This window comes from Canis lupus, chromosome 10 (assembly GCF_011100685.1).
Source record: "Canis lupus familiaris isolate Mischka breed German Shepherd chromosome 10, alternate assembly UU_Cfam_GSD_1.0, whole genome shotgun sequence".
Classification (NCBI taxonomy): domain Eukaryota; kingdom Metazoa; phylum Chordata; class Mammalia; order Carnivora; family Canidae; genus Canis; species Canis lupus.
This window is the reverse complement of record NC_049231.1, coordinates 36,021,725-36,039,932: the sequence shown is the minus strand read 5'-3', so window position 1 is coordinate 36,039,932 and position 18,208 is coordinate 36,021,725. Positions and strand designations below refer to the sequence as shown.

The window sequence follows — 18,208 nt, the reverse complement described above, 5'->3', positions numbered from 1 at the left end:
CAAGACTGCTTTAGCTATTTGGGGTCTTTTATGGTTCCATAAATTTTAGGATTGTTTGTTCTAGCTCTGTGAAAAATGCTGGTGGTATTTTGATAGAGATTGCATTAAATGTGTAGATTGCTTTGGGTAGCATAGACTTTTTAGCAATGTTTGTTCTTCCAATCCATGAACATGGAATGTTTTCCCATTTCTTTGTGTCCTCTTCAGCTTCTTTCATCCATGTTCTATAGTTTTCAGAGTACAGATCTTTTATCTCTTTGGTTAGGTTTATTCCTAGGTATCTTACGGTTTTTGGTGCAGTTGTTGATGGGATTGATTCCTTGATTTCGTCTTCTACTGCTTTGCTATTGATGTATAGAAATGGCAACAAATTTCTGTACATTGATTTTATATCTAGCGACTTTGCTGAATTAATGTATTACTTGTAGCAGTATTTTGGTGGAATCTTTTTGGGTTTTCTACATATTGTCTGCAAATAGTGAAAATTTTACTCTTTCTTTGCTGATTTTGATGCCATTTATTTATTTATTTATTTATTTATTTATTTATTATCTATCTGTTTTAAAGATTTTTAATTTATTTATTAATGAGAGAGAGAGAGAGAGAGAGTGAGGCAGAGACACAGGCAGAGTGAGAAACAGGCTCCACGCTGGGAGCCCGATGTGGGACTGGATCCTAGGGACCCCAGGATCACGCCCTGGGCCGAAGGCAGGCGCTAAATCGCTGAGCCATCCAGGTGTCCCAGATGCCTTTTATTTCTTTTTGTTGTCTTGATTGCTGAGGCTAAGACTTCTAGTACTATGTTGAATGGTAATAGTGAGAGTGGGCATTCCTGTCATGTTCCTGGTCTTAGGAGAAAAGCTCTCAGTTTTTTCCCCGTTGAAGATGATATTAGTTGTGGGTCTTTCATATATGGCCTGTATGATACTGAGATATGTTCCATCTGTAGCTGCTTTGTTGAAGGTTTTTATAAAGAATAGATGCTGTAGAGCAGCCCTGGTGGCTCAGCGGTTTAGCGCCGCCTTCAGCCCAGGGTGTGATCCTGGAGACCCGGGATCGAGTCCCACGACAGGCTCCCTGCATGGAGCCTGCTTCTCCCTCTGCCTGTGTCTCTGCCTCTCGCTTTCTCTCTCTCCTCTCCGTGTTTCTCATGAATAAATAAATAAAATCTTTAAAAAAAAATAGATGCTGTATCTTATCAAGGGCTTTTGTGCATCCATTGAGAGGATCATATGGTCCTTATCCCTTCTTTTATTACTATAGTGCATCAGTGATTTGTGAATATTGAACCACCGCTGCAACTCAGGAATAAATCCCACTTGATCCTGGTGAATAATTCTTTTAATTCCTTATGATTTTCTTAACATTTTTTTCACTAGCTTACTTTATTGTAGAATATAACATATGATATACAAAATATTTAATAATCAACTATTTGTTACTGGTAGGACTTCTGGTCAGTGGTAGGCTGTTAGTAGTTTTGGGGACTCAGAAGTTATACACAGATTTTTGATTGTGTGTGTGTGGAGGGGGGTCGCCACTTGTAACCCATACATTGTTCAGGATAAACTAATATCAAGAATACAAATTATCCTTATTTTCTTGATGGTCTTCCATATTTTGATTTCTTTCTAATTATTTCTTTACATGATTTTCATTTGTATTGTTTGTGATTATCTGAAATTTCTATAATAATCTAATTTTCAGTTATATCACTTCAGTTTTGTGATTTATCAGGGTTTTTTGGTTATTTTTTTAAGTTGGCTCCATGTCCAGCAGGGAGCCCAATGTGGGGCTTGAACTCACGACCCTGAGAGCAGGAGAGTTGGATGCTTAAATGACTGAACTACCCAGGTGCCCTAAATATTTGGTTTTTGATGGTGGATTTTAAATTGTCTTTCTTTTTAAAATCCTGTTCTTTATCATCTTTTCTTATTTTATTGACTAGCCATGTTTTTATTAGGTTAATATATACCTCAAAACTCTTATGGAAAACTATTGTTTTTTGAGTTGTGTTTTCTATTAATTACACTTGACTGTTTTGTGTGTGCTATATTCCTTTCTTATTGATTAATTGACTGATTGATCAATGTAATATGTATGCCAGATTGCCATGCTGTTTCTAATCAATCTTGTTCTTGCTTGGACCTCCTTGTCCAGACTTTCTGTTTGTCTTCATAGAGGGTGTGGGACACTCTCTTCTTACCACCATAGTCAAGTCCAGTTTTCTTTTCTTCCTTCTGACCTATAGTTTAAAAGCTATTTTCCTTAATATATATGTTTTTTTCTGTGTCCCATGGGTGTAGCAATAACATGCTGTTAGATTCTCAGGACTATATTCTTCTGAGATTTGACTAAGTATCCTGTTCCCATAGAGAAATTCTTTCGGGTTTGGACTGGTTCCCTAGTACAGTGTGTACTCAGGAACATTATTTTCCACTGCCCCCCTGGCAACCCCTTTTCTTTGTTTCCCAGTCAGAAGTTGAAAAAGTAACAGCAGCTGTTTTGTTTGTTCCTCTTCAGGTTTAGGGTTATTAGTGAGAATTCCCAAGATTTTGTCAACCCCGATATGTGATATGGAAAAAAGGTGGTTAAGCTGGGCTAGGACCCTGGCTACACTCCCAACTCTTCTCCACTCTAGAATTTTGTGTTTATATCCTAGAACATTGGCCACCAATGTTTGTGACCTTGACTTCTGCCCCCTTTTTGGTTGTTGTAGTTAAGGGGTTTGCTTTTGTTTTTGTTTTGCTCTTCTTTACTATTCGGTGTTTTTTTGTTTTTGTTTTTTGTTTTTGTCTTACAATTTTTGATCCTTATGACTAGGTATTAGGGGAGAAAAATTCTATCAGGCATTTTTACCTTTCCATTTTAATGTAGAAATAGTGAAGACATGCTGAGTAATTTATCCAGTGTTACATGAATTTTAGAAGACAAGTCATTTGCCCTATTAGACCTTCAATATTTTCCACTCTCATACTAGCTACCTTTATTCAAATTGAAGTTTTTCTAGGCTTAAAAAATATAATGAATTTGAACATTGGAGTAGTGAAAAAATGTTAAAACTGCAGTTTTGGTCTTAAAGTTAACCCTAACCCAATGCATATAAGAATTTCAGGATTTCCCTTCTCTCTATATCTTTCTCATAGGTTTAAAGGGGAGGTTGGAAATTAAACCAGTGAACCTTTTTTACTTCTAAAAGACCTTTACAAGCTTCCCTTTTTAAATATGCTGATATATTAAAGTTTTTGGTTGGTCTTGGCTTTTTTCCATTATAAAGGTCATACACAAAGTTTATTTTTATTTCAATGGATTCTTGTCTCACATTTAGATCATTCAACCATCTTGAGTGTATCTTTGTGTATGGTGTAATGGTCCAGTTTCATTCTTCAGCATGTGGCTGTCCAATTTTCCCAACACCATTTGTTGAAGAGACTATCCTTTTTCCATTGGATATTCTTTCCTGCTTTGTCGAATATTAGTTGACCATATTGTTGAGGGTCCATTTTTGGGTTCTCTCTTCTGTTGCATTGATCTATATGTCTGTTTTTGTGCCAGTACTATACTGTCTTGATGACAAGTATTTGTCACAAATTTGTAATATTGTGTATTACAAAGCTGTATTACGAAGCTTTGTCACAGCTTTGTAATACAGCTTTAAGTCTGGAATTGTGATGCGCCCAGCTTTGGTTTTCTTTTTCAACATGCCTCTGGCTATTCAGCGTCCCTTTTCTGGTTCCATATAAATCTTAAGATTATTTCTTCCAACTTTGTGAAGTCCATGGTATTTTGATGGGGATTGCATTAAATGTAGCATAGGCATTTTAACAGTATTTATTCTTCCAGTCCATGAGCATGGAATGTTTTTCCATCTCTTTGTGTCTTCCTCAGTTTCTTTCAGAAGTGCTTTGTAGTTTTTGGAGTACAGATCCTTGACCTCTTTGGTTAGGTTTATTCCTAGGTATCTTAATGTTTTTGGTGTGATTGTAAATGGAATTGATTCCTTAATTTCTCTTTCTTCTGTCTCATTTTTTTTTTAAAGATTCTATTTATTCATGAGAGACAGGGGTGGGGGGTGCAGAGACATAGGCAGAGGGAGAAGCAGGCTCCATGCAGGGAGCCTGACATAGGACTCGCTTCCGGGACCCCGGGACCACACCCTGGGCTGAAAGCAAGCGCTAAACCACTGAGCCACCCAGGCATCCCTGTCTCATTGTTACTGTATAGAAATGCCACTGATCTCTGTGCATTGATTTTGTATCCTGCCACATTGCTGAATTGCTGTATGAGTTCTAGCAATCTTGGGGTGGATTCCTTTGGGTTTTTTATATACAGTATCATGTCATCTGCAAAGAGGGAGAATTTGACTTCCTTGCCAATTTGAATGCCTTTTATTTATTTCTGTTTTCTGATTGCTGAGGCTAGGACTTCTAGTACTGCTGTGTTGAATAATAGTGGTGAGAGTGGACATCCCTGTCGTGTTCCTGATCTTAGGGGAAAGGCTCTCAGTTTTTCCTCATTGAGAATGATATTCGCTGTGGGCTTTTCATAAATGGGTTTTATGATATTGAGAGATGTTCCCTCTATCCCTACACTTTGAAGAGTTTTAATCAGAAATAGATGCTGTATTTTGAACTCATAACCACCTTAACAGATCTTTTAGTTTTCACTATTGCAAACTTTACTGTGGCCCTAATTATCAAACCTGTGCATACATTCGATTCAGACACAGTCTCAGAGGCAGGATTGCTGAATCAAAGGATATCCCCACTTACATTGCTTTTTTTTTTTCTTACATTGCTTTTGATACAAATTTGCCAAATTCCAATTATTTTATTTCTACTGAGGTTGAATATTTTTCCTGTATTTATTCCATCATGATTGCTTGTTTGTGCTCTTTGCTCATTACTGAAAATATTAGATCAATCTTTTTCTTACTGATTTATAAGAGCTTTTTTTAATAGTATCAATCTCCTGGCAAATATATTACAAGGGAATTTCTTCCCAATCCCTCTGCCTCGAGTTTGACATTTCCCTTTGTTTTTTTAGGGCTTTTGCCTTTTAAGTTTTGTAGTTGTTTTTTATACAGACCTTACATAGACATTAAAATTTTTTATTTTGTAAAATTTTTGTCTTTTATAAATCTTTTCACCCTTTGGCTTCTGTGCTTAAAAAGTTATTGCCCAGCTATTGATTATGTGAATTGTCACTCAAATGAAATTCTTAAATGTAGAATATTTTTTAAAAAATGCTATCCCCAAAGTATTTTTTATTGTTAATTATTTTTAAACTCAGCTTACTATTATGAACTTCTTGAAGAATGACCTCCCCACGTTCTTTCAAACATGAGATTTCTGCTACATAATACCTACTGGAGGTTGGATCTTTGGTTTGCCTTGTTCCACAACAGCCATTAGAGATTTTCTTTTTTCAAATGACTGTATTGTTGCCCCAAAGTTTAAGTATGAAAGAATGAAAGTCCAAATCAGTACTTGATGAACCACATGGTACCAGTACCACATAGTTCTGGTTTATTTTGTTATCACTTTCCCTTCCAGCTACTTTGTAACAGTAAAGCCCTGGTGTTTTGTTTTGCAGAGTCCCTGCAGCCCTTCTTGGAAGCCTGTAGCAACACTTTGTTTTTCCGTACTTGCTCTGTGCTGCTCCGAACGCCTAAACTTGACCTTCAGATTCTAGAAAAGCTCAGTATTATCCTGCAGAAGCTTTCCAAAATCAAGTAAGGATTTTTTTATTTCCAATATTTTTTTATTGAAAAACATATTATTGTGAAGATTTAGGCCTTTCTGAATCCTATACTGGTTCAACGTTATTAAGTAACGGTTTCCAATAAATGTAGAATCTTGAGATTCTTGAACTATTAATGCATGTCTAAGATACATACTCAGTGATAGATGAGAATCAGAGTGTCTGTCTAGGCATGTCTTGTTTCTGTAGTTCATTTTTGCTAAGTAAACTTTAGGAACCATAGAGGATGCAGAAGTAAGCAGTTTTTAGCAACCAAGTGGTAGTATCAGAGTGAATTATTACACACTGATACACTGAAGTACCACAGATAAAAATAAAAATATATCAGATCCTATTGACATACTGAAATGAATTTGGGGAATGAGAATGAAGCAGGCAGAAGAGATTTAAAATAATGTTGGTAACTGGTTTTATTTTAGGAAATAATTATGAGCTTATTATGCCACTAATTTGGATTTCATTGTAAGAACCAAGGGCTTTCTTTTTATATTTCCTCTTCTTTCCCCTGATGCAAACATTGGTATAACCAGTTTTTAAATTATAAATAAAGGACACAGATTTTAAGCTTTATTTTCCTGATCCTGGTATAGTCTAGCTATACCAGTTTATAGTTTCTTTGGAGGTGGATTAAACGCCTGTCTCATGTTGTAACAGTAAAATTTCGGTTTTGGTTCAGCTCCTCTGCCCCTGCCCTACCTTTCCTCTCACCTGTGATTTGCATGGTCATGAACTTAGATATGTTACCAGGCCTCAGTATACTTGAATAGTAAGTATAATACATCTTAAAATTATCTGTAGTTGTGTGATAGAAGGTCCATATGATCTGCTTGGTGCCTAGCACACAATACCACACCACAGTACGTTATTGTCAAACTCTAACCTCATACTCAGCAGGTTTTGGACTGGTATCAGTTAAACTTACCAATTCATCGTCTTCCTTTGCTTGCAGACTGACTGTACCATGGTTGTCTTAATTTATAGTCTGTAAATTCTCAGGAAGAGCTGTTTTAGTTTACCTGTGCTGTCACGAAGCTGCAGTAACGTTATTTAGGTTTAATTTGGTCTTAGGTCTTAGTTCATGGGATTTTTTTATGCAGTCCCAACTTGCAACTGTACCCTATTCCTGCTGTGTGTTATAGCTTATGTTCATTTTAGCCAGAGATAAGAGCTGAAACAAAGCCCCTGCAGGAGGGCTGGGAACAGCTGATGTGCAAGCAGGTCTTCAAGTAAAGCTTTAAAACCACAGAGATGTGAATCCTTTTGTATTAAGTGGGTGGTTACTTAGGTTATTTAATAATCTCTTTCAAGAGGTAAACATATGGAGACAGGGAAATAAATGTGTTTCAGATGTTATTAGAACTAATTGAAAATGAAATTACTGATTATTAGAAGGAGGATGGTTGAAAAGATATTTTGTAGCTAAGTCAAAAGGTAATCCAATACTCTGCTGCTTAAAATAAGATGATCAAGTGTTTTACTCTTTTTAGCTGTGAGGAAAAATTCTCAAGCATTTTGATGGTGATGAGGTTGCAGATTTAAGTATTATAAAGCATATTTTGGTTTTCCTTGAATACTTTTCCACTTTAGGCTTATCTCCTAAAACCAGTTTTGTCTGTCTCAGCATATTAATCCTTTAGTTACCTATGTTCTGCACTGTGTTGAAACCAGGTGCTGTTTGCCCATATTTACAAATAGATGACCTCTCCTTGTCATTTCAGACAAACTCCTTAAGAGTGTCCGACTAAGTCAATATACTCATTCTCTTACAGGAGTAATAAGAAGCTCTTTGAACTTTTTACTATTCATCTGATGCTTCAAGAATTACAAAGGACAACACATCCAGAGCATGCCTTTCTCTGTATCAACCTAAATTCCACTCTGTTCAATTTGGGTTTGACAAAATGCAACTCCTTGGCCTCCAATGCAAGCCATTAGATTAGCTGATTATTATTTTATATATATTATATGTGTGTTGCTTATTTGTAAGATTGTAAAAATTACTAAACTACAAGTCCACCAAGTAAGTTACCAGTAGCATCATTTATCATGAAAAATAGATTTTTTTATTAACTTTTAAAATGAAATCTATAGAAGCTATGGAATTTTTGAACTCTTTCAGTTCAACTAAGGTAGTACTCACTAATGTACAAAATGGAATTTTCAGAATTAATGACATTGGGGTTACTTTTTGTAAGAATGTTTTAGGAAAGTTTTTTAAATTATGTGATTATTTGGAATAAAATCGGTGTTTGTGTGGGAAAGAAGATTAGATCATATTGTCATTCTTTCTTAATATGTTAGCAGTTTCTTGTTTTTGAAGCAAAAGTACATAACTTTTACCTTCCATCTTCATATCATAACTTTTGTATATATCCTAGATTCACAAAAACTGATTTTTGTGCATTCACAAAAACTGCTGTTCAGAGTACTTTAAAGAAAGAATTTTTTTCTATTTTTATTTTTTCCAAAATAATTATCACCAAAGTATATATGTACAACAAAAATCTTAAAAAAAAAAAACCTGAAAAATAAGCAAAAATATCTTAGTCTGAATACCCGGGGATATTTCTTGCTACAGCCAAAGATGAATGAAGTAGCCACAGGTTGGAGTAAAGTAGAAGAGGTTGGATTTGGGGCAGAATACTGCAAAATTAAGAAAAGGAGCATTGTCCTAAACACTCATAAAATTAAGCTCTCTCAGTATATAATCTCATTTCCAGGAACTGGGAGGAATTTTCAGGAAACTTTTGATCTCTTCAAAAGAATATAAGAAAATATGCTGTTTGTGAAGCAGAAACAGAAAGCCATAAAGAGAACAGGGTAAGGTGAGTATGGTGACACTTACAGGAACTAAATGCAGAAGCAAAAATGCACAGCAGACACAAAAATATATCATTATTGACATATCAGAAAATAGAATCAGTGTCACGAGAAAAAAAAAGCAGCTCTCAGAATACAGAGTACCTAGAGATGGTGCCAACAAGAGAGTGGACAGCTGATGGCAGAACAAAAGTTGGCACTTTAGCATTGGATATTTGATGTTTCTGAAAGAGAACAGAACAGGTGGAGCAGAAGCCTTGTTCAAAGAGTTGAATAAAGATTTGGGGGGAAAAAAAGACTTGGGGGACCGAAGAAAGACCTACATGTAGAGATTGAATGAACTCATGTTCCAGAAAAATCAGTGAGAAAAACATTCAATAATAAGACACATCCTGTAATTTAGACACAAATTATAATTTAATTATATAAGTATTAAATTATGAGGATAAGGGCAAGAACAAACAAAAGCCAGTTACCTGCAAGAGAAGAAAAACCCAGTGAGCGTCATGGAGTGCCAGGAGTTGATAGGAAACTATCCCTTCAACTTTTGGAGAGGGAAAATTTTAACCCAAGACTTTATACCTAGTGAAGATACCTGCACAGGTGAAAACAATGGAAGAAAGACATTTTCAGATATGCAAGTGTTTAGAAATTATACCACTTCTTGAGAAAAGAAGCTACTTAGATTATTCTAGCCAATTTAGACATAAAAGAGAATTGGTTTATTAAATCCACCTCATACCAAAAGACTGTAGTGAAACTGAAACCACTTAAATATAAATAAATTTAAATAATTGTAAATCTCTTTATGAAATGGAGTGAAATGTTAAGTTCTTCAAAAAGGATAAATAATGGGAAAAGCAATAATTTAGTGATATTTGGATAAACTTTATTAACTGGTATTAAAAGCTGAAAATTAATGAGACCCTGAGATTGAGGTATAGATGGAGGAGGAAGTAAGTAAAGTTTTATATATTCATCAGAAATAGAGTCAAAATTAACTTTGACAATTAGAGAAATGAAGGATAAAGGAATGCTTTTGGAAAAGGTCAAGGTAACTATTAAAATTAAAGACAGGAGGGGGATTCTGTAATAGAAAGAGGAAGTCCAAGGGAACAATCCACAAAAACAGGGACTGAATAGGTATCATGATGACACCAAATTCACATCTTTCAATAGTAACTCTGAACGTGAATGGGCTTAATGACCCAATCAAAAGGCGCAGGGTTTCAGACTGGATAAAAAAGCAAAACCCATCTATTTGCTGTCTGCAAGAGACTCATTTTAGACATAAGGACACCTACAGCCTGAAAATAAAAGGTTAGAGAACCATTTACCATTCAAATGGTCCTCAAAAGAAAGCAGGAATAGCCATCCTTATATCAGATAAATTAAAGTTTATCCCAAAGAGAGACAAAGTAAGACATAAGAGGACACTTATCATACTTAAAGGATCTATCCAACAAGAGGACCTAACAATCATGAATATTTATGCCCCGAATGTAGGAGCTGCCAAGTATATCAATCAAGCAATTAACCAAAGTTAAGACATACTTATGTAATAATACACTTATACTTGATGACTTGAACATAGCGCTTTCTACAATCGACAGATTTTCTAAGCACAACATCTCCAAAGAAACAAGAACTTTAAATGACACGCTGGACCAGATGGATTTCACAGATATTTACAGACTTTCATATCCAAACGCAACTGAATACACATTCTTCTCAAGTGCACATGGAACTTTCACCAGAATAGATCACATACTGGGTCACAAATCAGGTCTTAATCGATACCAAAAGATTGAGATTGTCCCCTGCATATTTTCAGACCATAATGCTTTGAAATTAGAACTAAATCACAAGAAGAAGTTTGGAAGGATTTCAAACACGTGCAGGTTAAGGACCATCCTGCTAAAAAATGAAAGGGTCAACCAGGAAATTAGGGAAGAATTAAAAAGATTCATGGAAACTAATGAGAATGAAGATACAACCGTTCAAAATCTTTGGGATACAGCAAAAGCAGTCCTAAGGGAGAAATACATCGCAATACAAGCATCCATCCAAAAACTGGAAATAACTCAAATACAAAAGCTAACCTTGCACCTAAAGGAGCTGGAGAAAAAACAGCAAATAGATCCTACTACACCCAGCAGAAGAAGAGAGTTAATAAAGATTCGAGCAGAACTCAATGAAATAGAGACCAGAAGAACCGTGGAACAGATTAACAAAACCAGAGTTGGTTCTTTGAAAGAATTAATAAGATAGATAAACCATTAGCCAGCCTTATTAAAAAGAAGAGAGAAAAGACTCAAATTAATAAATCATGAATGAGAAAGGAGAGATCACCACCAATACCAAGGAAATACAAATGATCTTAAAAACTTATTATGAGCAGCTTTATGCCGATAAATTAGGCAATCTAGAAGAAATGGATGCATTTCTGGAAAACCAAACTACTAAAACTGGAACAGGAAGAAATAGAAAACCTGAACAGGCCTAAAACCAGGGAGGAAATTGAAGCACTCATCAAAAACCTCCCAAAACACAAAAGTCCAGGGCCAGATGGCTTCCCAGGGGAATTCTATCAAACGTTTAAAGAAGAAACCATACCTATTCTACTAAAGCTGTTCAGAAAGATAAAAAGAGATGGAATACTTCCAAACTCATTCTATGAGACCAGCATCACCTTAATTCCAAAACCAGACAAAGACCCCACCAAAAAGGAGAATTATAGACCAATATCCCTGATGAACATGGATGCAAAAATTCTCAACAAGATACTAGCCAATAGGATCCAACAATACATTAAGAAGATTATTCACCATGACCAAGTGGGATTTTTCCCTGGGATGCAAGGCTGGTTCAACACTCGTAAAGCAATCAATGTGATTGATCATATCAGCAAGAGAAAAGACAAGAACCATATGATCCTCTCAATAGATGCAGAGAAAGCATTTGACAAAATACAGCATCTATTCCTGATCAAAACTCTTCAGAGTGTAGGGATAGAGGGAACATTCCTCAGCATCTTAAAAGCCATCTACGAAAAGCCCACAGCAAATATCATTCTCAATGGGGAAACACTGGGAGCCTTTCCCCTACGATCAGGAACATGACAGGAATGTCCATTCTCACCACTGCTATTCAACATAGTACTAGAAGTCCTAGCCTCAGCAATCAGGCAACAAAAAGAAAGAAAAGGCATTCAAATTGGCAAAGAAGAAGTCAAACTCTCCCTCTTTGCAGATGACATGATACTGTACATAGAAAACCTAGAAGACTCCACCCCAAGATTGCTAGAGCTCATACAACAATTCAGCAGTGTGGCAGGATATAAAATCAATCCCCAGAAGTCAGTGGCATTTCTATACACTAACAATGAGACTGAAGAAAGAGAAATTAAGGAGTCAATCCCATTTACAATAGCACCCAAAAGCATAAGAATAAACCTAACCAAAGAGGTAAAGGATCTATACCCTAAAAACTACAGAATGCTTCTGAAAGAAATTGAGGAAGACACAAAGAGATGGAAAAATATTCCCTGCTCATGGATTGGCAGAATTAATATTGTGAAAATGTCCATGCTACCCGGGCAATTTACACATTTAATGCAATCCCTGTCAAAATACCATAGACTTTCTTCAGAGAGTTGGAACAAATCATCTTAAGATTTGTGTGGAATCAGAAAAGACCCCAAATAGCCAGGGGAAAATTAAAAAAGAAAACCATAGCTGGGGGCATCACACTGCCAGATTTCAGGTTGTCATACAAAGCTGTACTCATCAAGACAGTGTGGTACTGGCAAAAAACAGACACATAGATCAATGGAACAGAATAGAGAGCCCAGAAGTGGACCCTCAACTTTATGGTCAACTAATATTCGACAAAGCAGGAAAGACTATCCACTGGAAAAAAGACATTGTCTTCAATAAATAGTGCTGGGAAAACTGGACATCCACATGCAGAAGAATGAAACTGGACCATTCTCTTACACCATACACAAAGATACACTCAAGATGGTTGAATGATCTAAATGTGAGACAAGATTCCATCAAAATCCTAGAGAACACAGGCAACACCCTTTTTGAACTTGGCCACAGTAACTTGCAAGACACATCCATGAAGCCAAGAGAAACAGAAGCAAAAATGAACTATTGGGACTTCATCAAGATAAGAAGCTTTTGCACAGCAAAAGAAACCGTCAACAAAACTAAAAGACAACCTACAGAATGGGAGAAGATATTTGCAAATGACATATCAGATAAAGGGCTAGTATCCAAGATCTATAAAGAACTTATTAAACTCAACACCAAAGAAACAAACAATCCAATCATGAAATGGGCAAAAGACATGAACAGAAATCTCACAGAGGAAGACATAGACATGGCCAACAAGCACATGAGAAAATGCTCCGCATCACTGGCCATCAGGGAAATACAAATCAAAACCGCAATGAGGTACCACCTCACACCAGTGAAAATGGGAAAAATTAACAAGGCAAGAAACAACCAATGTTGGAGAGGATGTGGAGAAAGGGGAACCTTCTTGCACTGTTGGTGGGAATGTGAACTGGTGCAGCCACTCTGGAAAACTGTGTGGAGGTTCTTCAAAGAGTTAAAAATAGATCTGCCCTACGACCCAGCAATTGCACTGCTGGGGATTTACCCCAAAGATATAGATGCAGTGAAACGCCGGGACACCTGCACCCCGATGTTTCTAGCAGCCATGTCCACAATAGCCAAACTGTGGAAGGAGCCTCGGTGTCCATTGAAAGATGAGTGGATAAAGAAGATGTGGTTTATGTATACAATGGAATATTACTCAGCCATTAGAAACGACAAATACCCACCATTTGCTTCGACGTGGATGGAACTGGAGGGTATTATGCTGAGTGAAATAAGTCAATCAGAGAAAGACAAACATTATATGGTCTCATTCATTTGGGGAATATAAAAAATAGTGAAAGGGAATAAAGGGGAAAGAGAAAATGAGTGGGAAATATCAGAGAGGGATACAGAACATGAGAAACTCCTAACTCTGGGAAACAAACAAGGGGTAGTGGAAAGGGAGGTGGGCGTGGGGGTGACTGGGTGACGGGCACTGAGGGGGGCACTTGATGGTATGAGCACTGGGTGTTATGCTATATGTTGGCAAATTGAACTCCAATAAAAAAATAAATAAAAAATTAAAGACAGGATAAATATTCCCAACTGAAGAAGAAAAAATGTATAGTCTTAGCAAAAAAAAAAAAAGAAGAAGAAGAAGAAGAAGAAGAAGAAGAAGAAGAAAAGAAAAATAGTAACTTGTAAAGAACAAAACTATTTATTAGGATAAATAAAAGTATAAAAATCATAAATTTTTAAATTATAAATTCTGTGTTAGCCTCTGCAGATAAATTTGAAAATCTGGATGAAATGAACTATTTTCTAGAAAACAACAAGAAATCTGCAATAGGAAATCAGTGAAGTCTTTGATAAAATTTTGGAAGAATTCTTTTTAAAAATGACATTAAGAGGCACCAGAGACATCTGCCTTTGGCTCAGGGTGTGATACGGGGGTCTGGGATGGAGTCCCGTATCGAACTTCCCACAGGAAGCCTGCTTCTCTCTCTCTGTCTATGTCTCTGCCCCTCTCTGTCTCTCATGAATAAATATATAAAATTGTTAAAAAATTAAATAAAATAAAAATGACATCAAATCCAGATGTTTTACAGACAAATTGTTTTTAATATTTCAAGGAAGAAATACTTACTAAATGCATGTAAACTGTCCCAGAGTGTAGAAAAAGCATCTTAAAAAAAAAAAAAGCATCCTAATTCATTTTATACAGTTAACATGAACCCAGTACCAAAAGTGTCAAAGGAAGTTGGAAAGAATTCAATAGATTCAAAAGTCTAAAGAATTATGAGCAAATCAATACCAATCATTTATCACCAGAACAAGCCATGAGCAAGTACACTAGCATGCATTCTAGAAATACAAGGTTGGCCTTCTGGTAAGAAAAATATATTTTATCCCTAAATTCTACCTCTGAAATCAATAATACAGTATATATTAATGAACTTGAATTTAAATAAATTTTTAAAAGTATATTTTACTGTATTTTTAAAGGAAGAAAGCCATTGTTATTTTAATAAATGTCTAAAAATGTTACAATTCAGTTTACATCTCTGATAAAACTTATTACAATGTGCCTAAAGGAATATGAAATCAGTAACAAATTTACTATGAAGCAGTATAAACATGCTTCAGATGAGGAATAAAGGAGTTCACTGAGGAAGCATAACTTTGGGAAAGGAGAATAAAAAGATCAGATGAAGTGATTACTTAGAATGGTCCTCATTTACATGGACATGGGGCTTGAATTCACACTGTGTTGGCAGTCAAAACAGTTAAGCAGAGAATCTGGTTGAAATAAGTCCCAGACTGGTTACTCTCAGGAGCTTGTTAGAAGCATCCCAGACCTTAGAAGTTTCCTCAGATAAGGTACCAAGGAACATGAGTTCACAATGAACACACACAAGTGAGACCAGAAATTACAAACAACAGAATAGACTCACAACTACAATACAATAATACAACATAAATTATGTTCAGTGGTTTTAAAGAAACAAGAGATAATTAGAAATAAAATGAAACAGAAGATTAATAATTGTCTTGAAAAGTTTTGGAATGTAACTTCTACAAGTGAAAATAGTGAAATGAGAAATTCAAGATATGATTTAAAAGAAAAATGGTTGTAGAAATTACACAGAATGCCCATAGAGAAACGAAAAGTCTAAGAGTATGTATTACATGAAGGATAAAGCATAAGGAGATCTAACATATATGTAAATGGGTTCCAGAAGAAGGGAATGGGGGATCCCTGGGTGGCGCAGCGGTTTGGTGCCTGCCTTTGGCCCAGGACGCGATCCTGGAGACCTGGGATCGAATCCCACATTGGGCTCCCGGTGCATGGAGCCTGCTTCTCCCTCTGCCTGTGTCTCTGCCTCTCTCTCTCTCTGTGTGTGTGTGTGATTTATTTTATCATAAATAAATAATAAAAAAAATTAAAAAATAAAAAAAAAGAAGGGAATGGGGCAGAGATAACACATGAAAAAATAATGACAGAATAAGTTATTGAGAACTGGTGAAAAATACGAATCCCAGTTCAAGAATCCAAACAGGTTAAAAGCAAGATAAATAAAAAGATACTCATATCTAAAAACATATTAATAGAAAATGTTTTCAATTATCAATAATTGCGCCTCGGATAAACCTCATTGGCTATGATACTGCCAGTGTGCAAAGCTTATGGTAGAAAATGAACACCAAGAACACCAAAGACAGTAGAAATTTAAAAGCAGGGAGGAGGAGCAAGATGGCGGAAGACTAGGGTCCCCAAATCACCTGTCTCCACCAAACTACCTAGAAAACCTTCAAATTATCCTGAAAATCTATGAATTCGGCCTGAGATTTAAAGAGAGACCAGCTGGAATGCAACAGTGAGAAGAGTTCGCGCTTCTATCAAGGTAGGAAGACGGGGAAAAAGAAATAAAGGAACAAAGGCCTCCAAGGGGGAGGGGCCCCGCGAGGAGCCGGGCTGAGGCCGGGGCGAGTGTCCCCAGGACAGGAGAGCCCCGTCCCGGAGGAGCAGGAGCTGCACCGACCTTCCCGGGGGAAAGGGGCTCGTGGGGAGGTGGAGCAGGACCCAGGAGGGAGGGGATGCCCTCGGGCTCCCGGGGACAGTAACAGCAACTGCGCGCCCAGGAGAGTGCGCCGAGCTCCCTAAGGGCTGCAGCGCGCACGGCGGGACCCGGCGGGACCCGGAGCAGCTGAAGGGGCTCGGGCGGCGGCTCCGCGGAGGGGGCTGCGCGGCCCCGGGAGCAGCTCGGAGGTGCTCGGGCAGAGGAAGAGGCTCCGTGCGGAGGGGGCTGCGCGGTTCCAGGAGCAGCTCGGGGGGCTCGGGCGGCGGCTCCGCGGAGGGGGCTGCGCGGCCCAGGAGCGCGAATCCACCAGCGCAGGCTCCGGAGCACAGGGCGCCGGGACACAGCCCAGGATCCCTCCTCCCCCGGGACAGGCAGAGGCCGGGAGGGCCCAGGACAGCGAGGACGCTCCTGCCCCAGCTGAGCAGATCAGCGGCCCCGCCCCGGAGCCTCCAGGCCCTGCAGACGGAGTTCCTGCCGGAGCTGAATCCAGGTTTCCAGAGCTGCCCCGCCACTGGGGCTGTTCCTCCTGCGGCCTCACGGGGTAAACAACCCCCACCGAGCCCTGCACCAGGCAGGGGCACAGCAGCTCCCCCAACTGCTAACACCTGAAAATCAGCACAACAGGCCCCTCCCCCAGAACACCAGCTAGACGGACAACTTCCAGGAGAAGCCAAGGGACTTAAAGTACACAGAATCAGAAGATACTCCCCGGTGGTTCTTTTTTTATTTGTTTGTTTTTGTTTTTGTTTTTGTTTTTGTTTTGTTTTGCCTTTTGATTTGTTTCCTTCCCCCACCCCCTTTTTTTTCTCCTTTCTTTTTCTTTCTCTTTTTCTTCTTTTTTTTTTTTTTTTCGTTTTTTTTTTTCTTTTTCTTCCCTTTTTTTTTTTCTCTTTCTCTTTTCTTTCCTTCTTTCTCTCCTCTCTTTTTCTCTTTTTCCCAATACAACTTGCTTTTGGCCACTCTGCACTGAGCAAAATGACTAGAAGGAAAACCTCACCTCAAAAGAAAGAATCAGAAACAGTCCTCTCTCCCACAGAGTTACAAAATCTGGATTACAATTCTATGTCAGAAAGCCAATTCAGAAGCACTATTATACAGCTACTGGTGGCTCTAGAAAAAAGTATAAAGGACTCAAGAGACTTCATGACTGCAGAATTTAGAGCTAATCAGGCAGAAATTAAAAATCAATTGAATGAGATGCAATCCAAACTAGAAGTCCTAACGACGAGGGTTAACGAGGTGGAAGAACGAGTGAGTGACCTAGAAGACAAGTTGATAGCAAAGAGGGAAACTGAGGAAAAAAGAGACAAACAATTAAAAGACCATGAAGATAGATTAAGGGAAATAAACGACAGCCTGAGGAAGAAAAACCTACGTTTAATTGGGGTTCCCGAGGGCGCCGAAAGGGACAGAGGGCCAGAATATGTATTTGAACAAATTCTAGCTGAAAACTTTCCTAATCTGGGAAGGGAAACAAGCATTCAGATCCAGGAAATAGAGAGATCCCCCCCTAAAATCAATAAAAACCGTTCAACACCTCGACATTTAATTGTGAAGCTTGCAAATTCCAAAGATAAGGAGAAGATCCTTAAAGCAGCAAGAGACAAGAAATCCCTGACTTTTATGGGGAGGAGTATTAGGGTAACAGCAGACCTCTCCACAGAGACCTGGCAGGCCAGAAAGGGCTGGCAGGATATATTCAGGGTCCTAAATGAGAAGAACATGCAACCAAGAATACTTTATCCAGCAAGGCTCTCATTCAAAATGGAAGGAGAGATAAAGAGCTTCCAAGACAGGCAGCAACTAAAAGAATATGTGACCTCCAAACCAGCTCTGCAAGAAATTTTAAGGGGGCCTCTTAAAATTCCCCTTTAAGAAGAAGTTCAGTGGAACAGTCCACAAAAACAAAGACTGAATAGATATCATGATGAC

General features: G+C 37.8%; 1 protein-coding gene and 1 pseudogene across 9 annotated transcripts in view; one reads left to right on the top strand and one right to left on the bottom strand.

Moving 5' to 3' along the window:
- CCDC138 (coiled-coil domain containing 138) overlaps nt 1-8,027 on the top strand; it is a 110,404-nt gene extending 102,377 nt beyond the window's left edge. For 8 of the 9 annotated variants that reach the window (XM_038550846.1, XM_038550844.1, XM_038550843.1 and 5 more), the window contains 2 exons: nt 5,596-5,734; nt 7,533-8,027. In XM_038550846.1, the coding sequence (XP_038406774.1) occupies nt 5,596-5,734; nt 7,533-7,698 (305 nt within the window). In that variant the 3' untranslated portion in view covers nt 7,699-8,027. Of the gene's footprint in view, nt 1-5,595; nt 5,735-7,532 lie in introns of those variants that run through there. The other variant, XM_038550849.1, reaches the window with a different exon arrangement.
- A 7,732-nt stretch (nt 8,028-15,759) lies between these two features.
- Nucleotides 15,760-15,880, bottom strand: LOC119873806 (annotated as a pseudogene).
- Between the last annotated feature and the right edge of the window lie 2,328 nt (nt 15,881-18,208).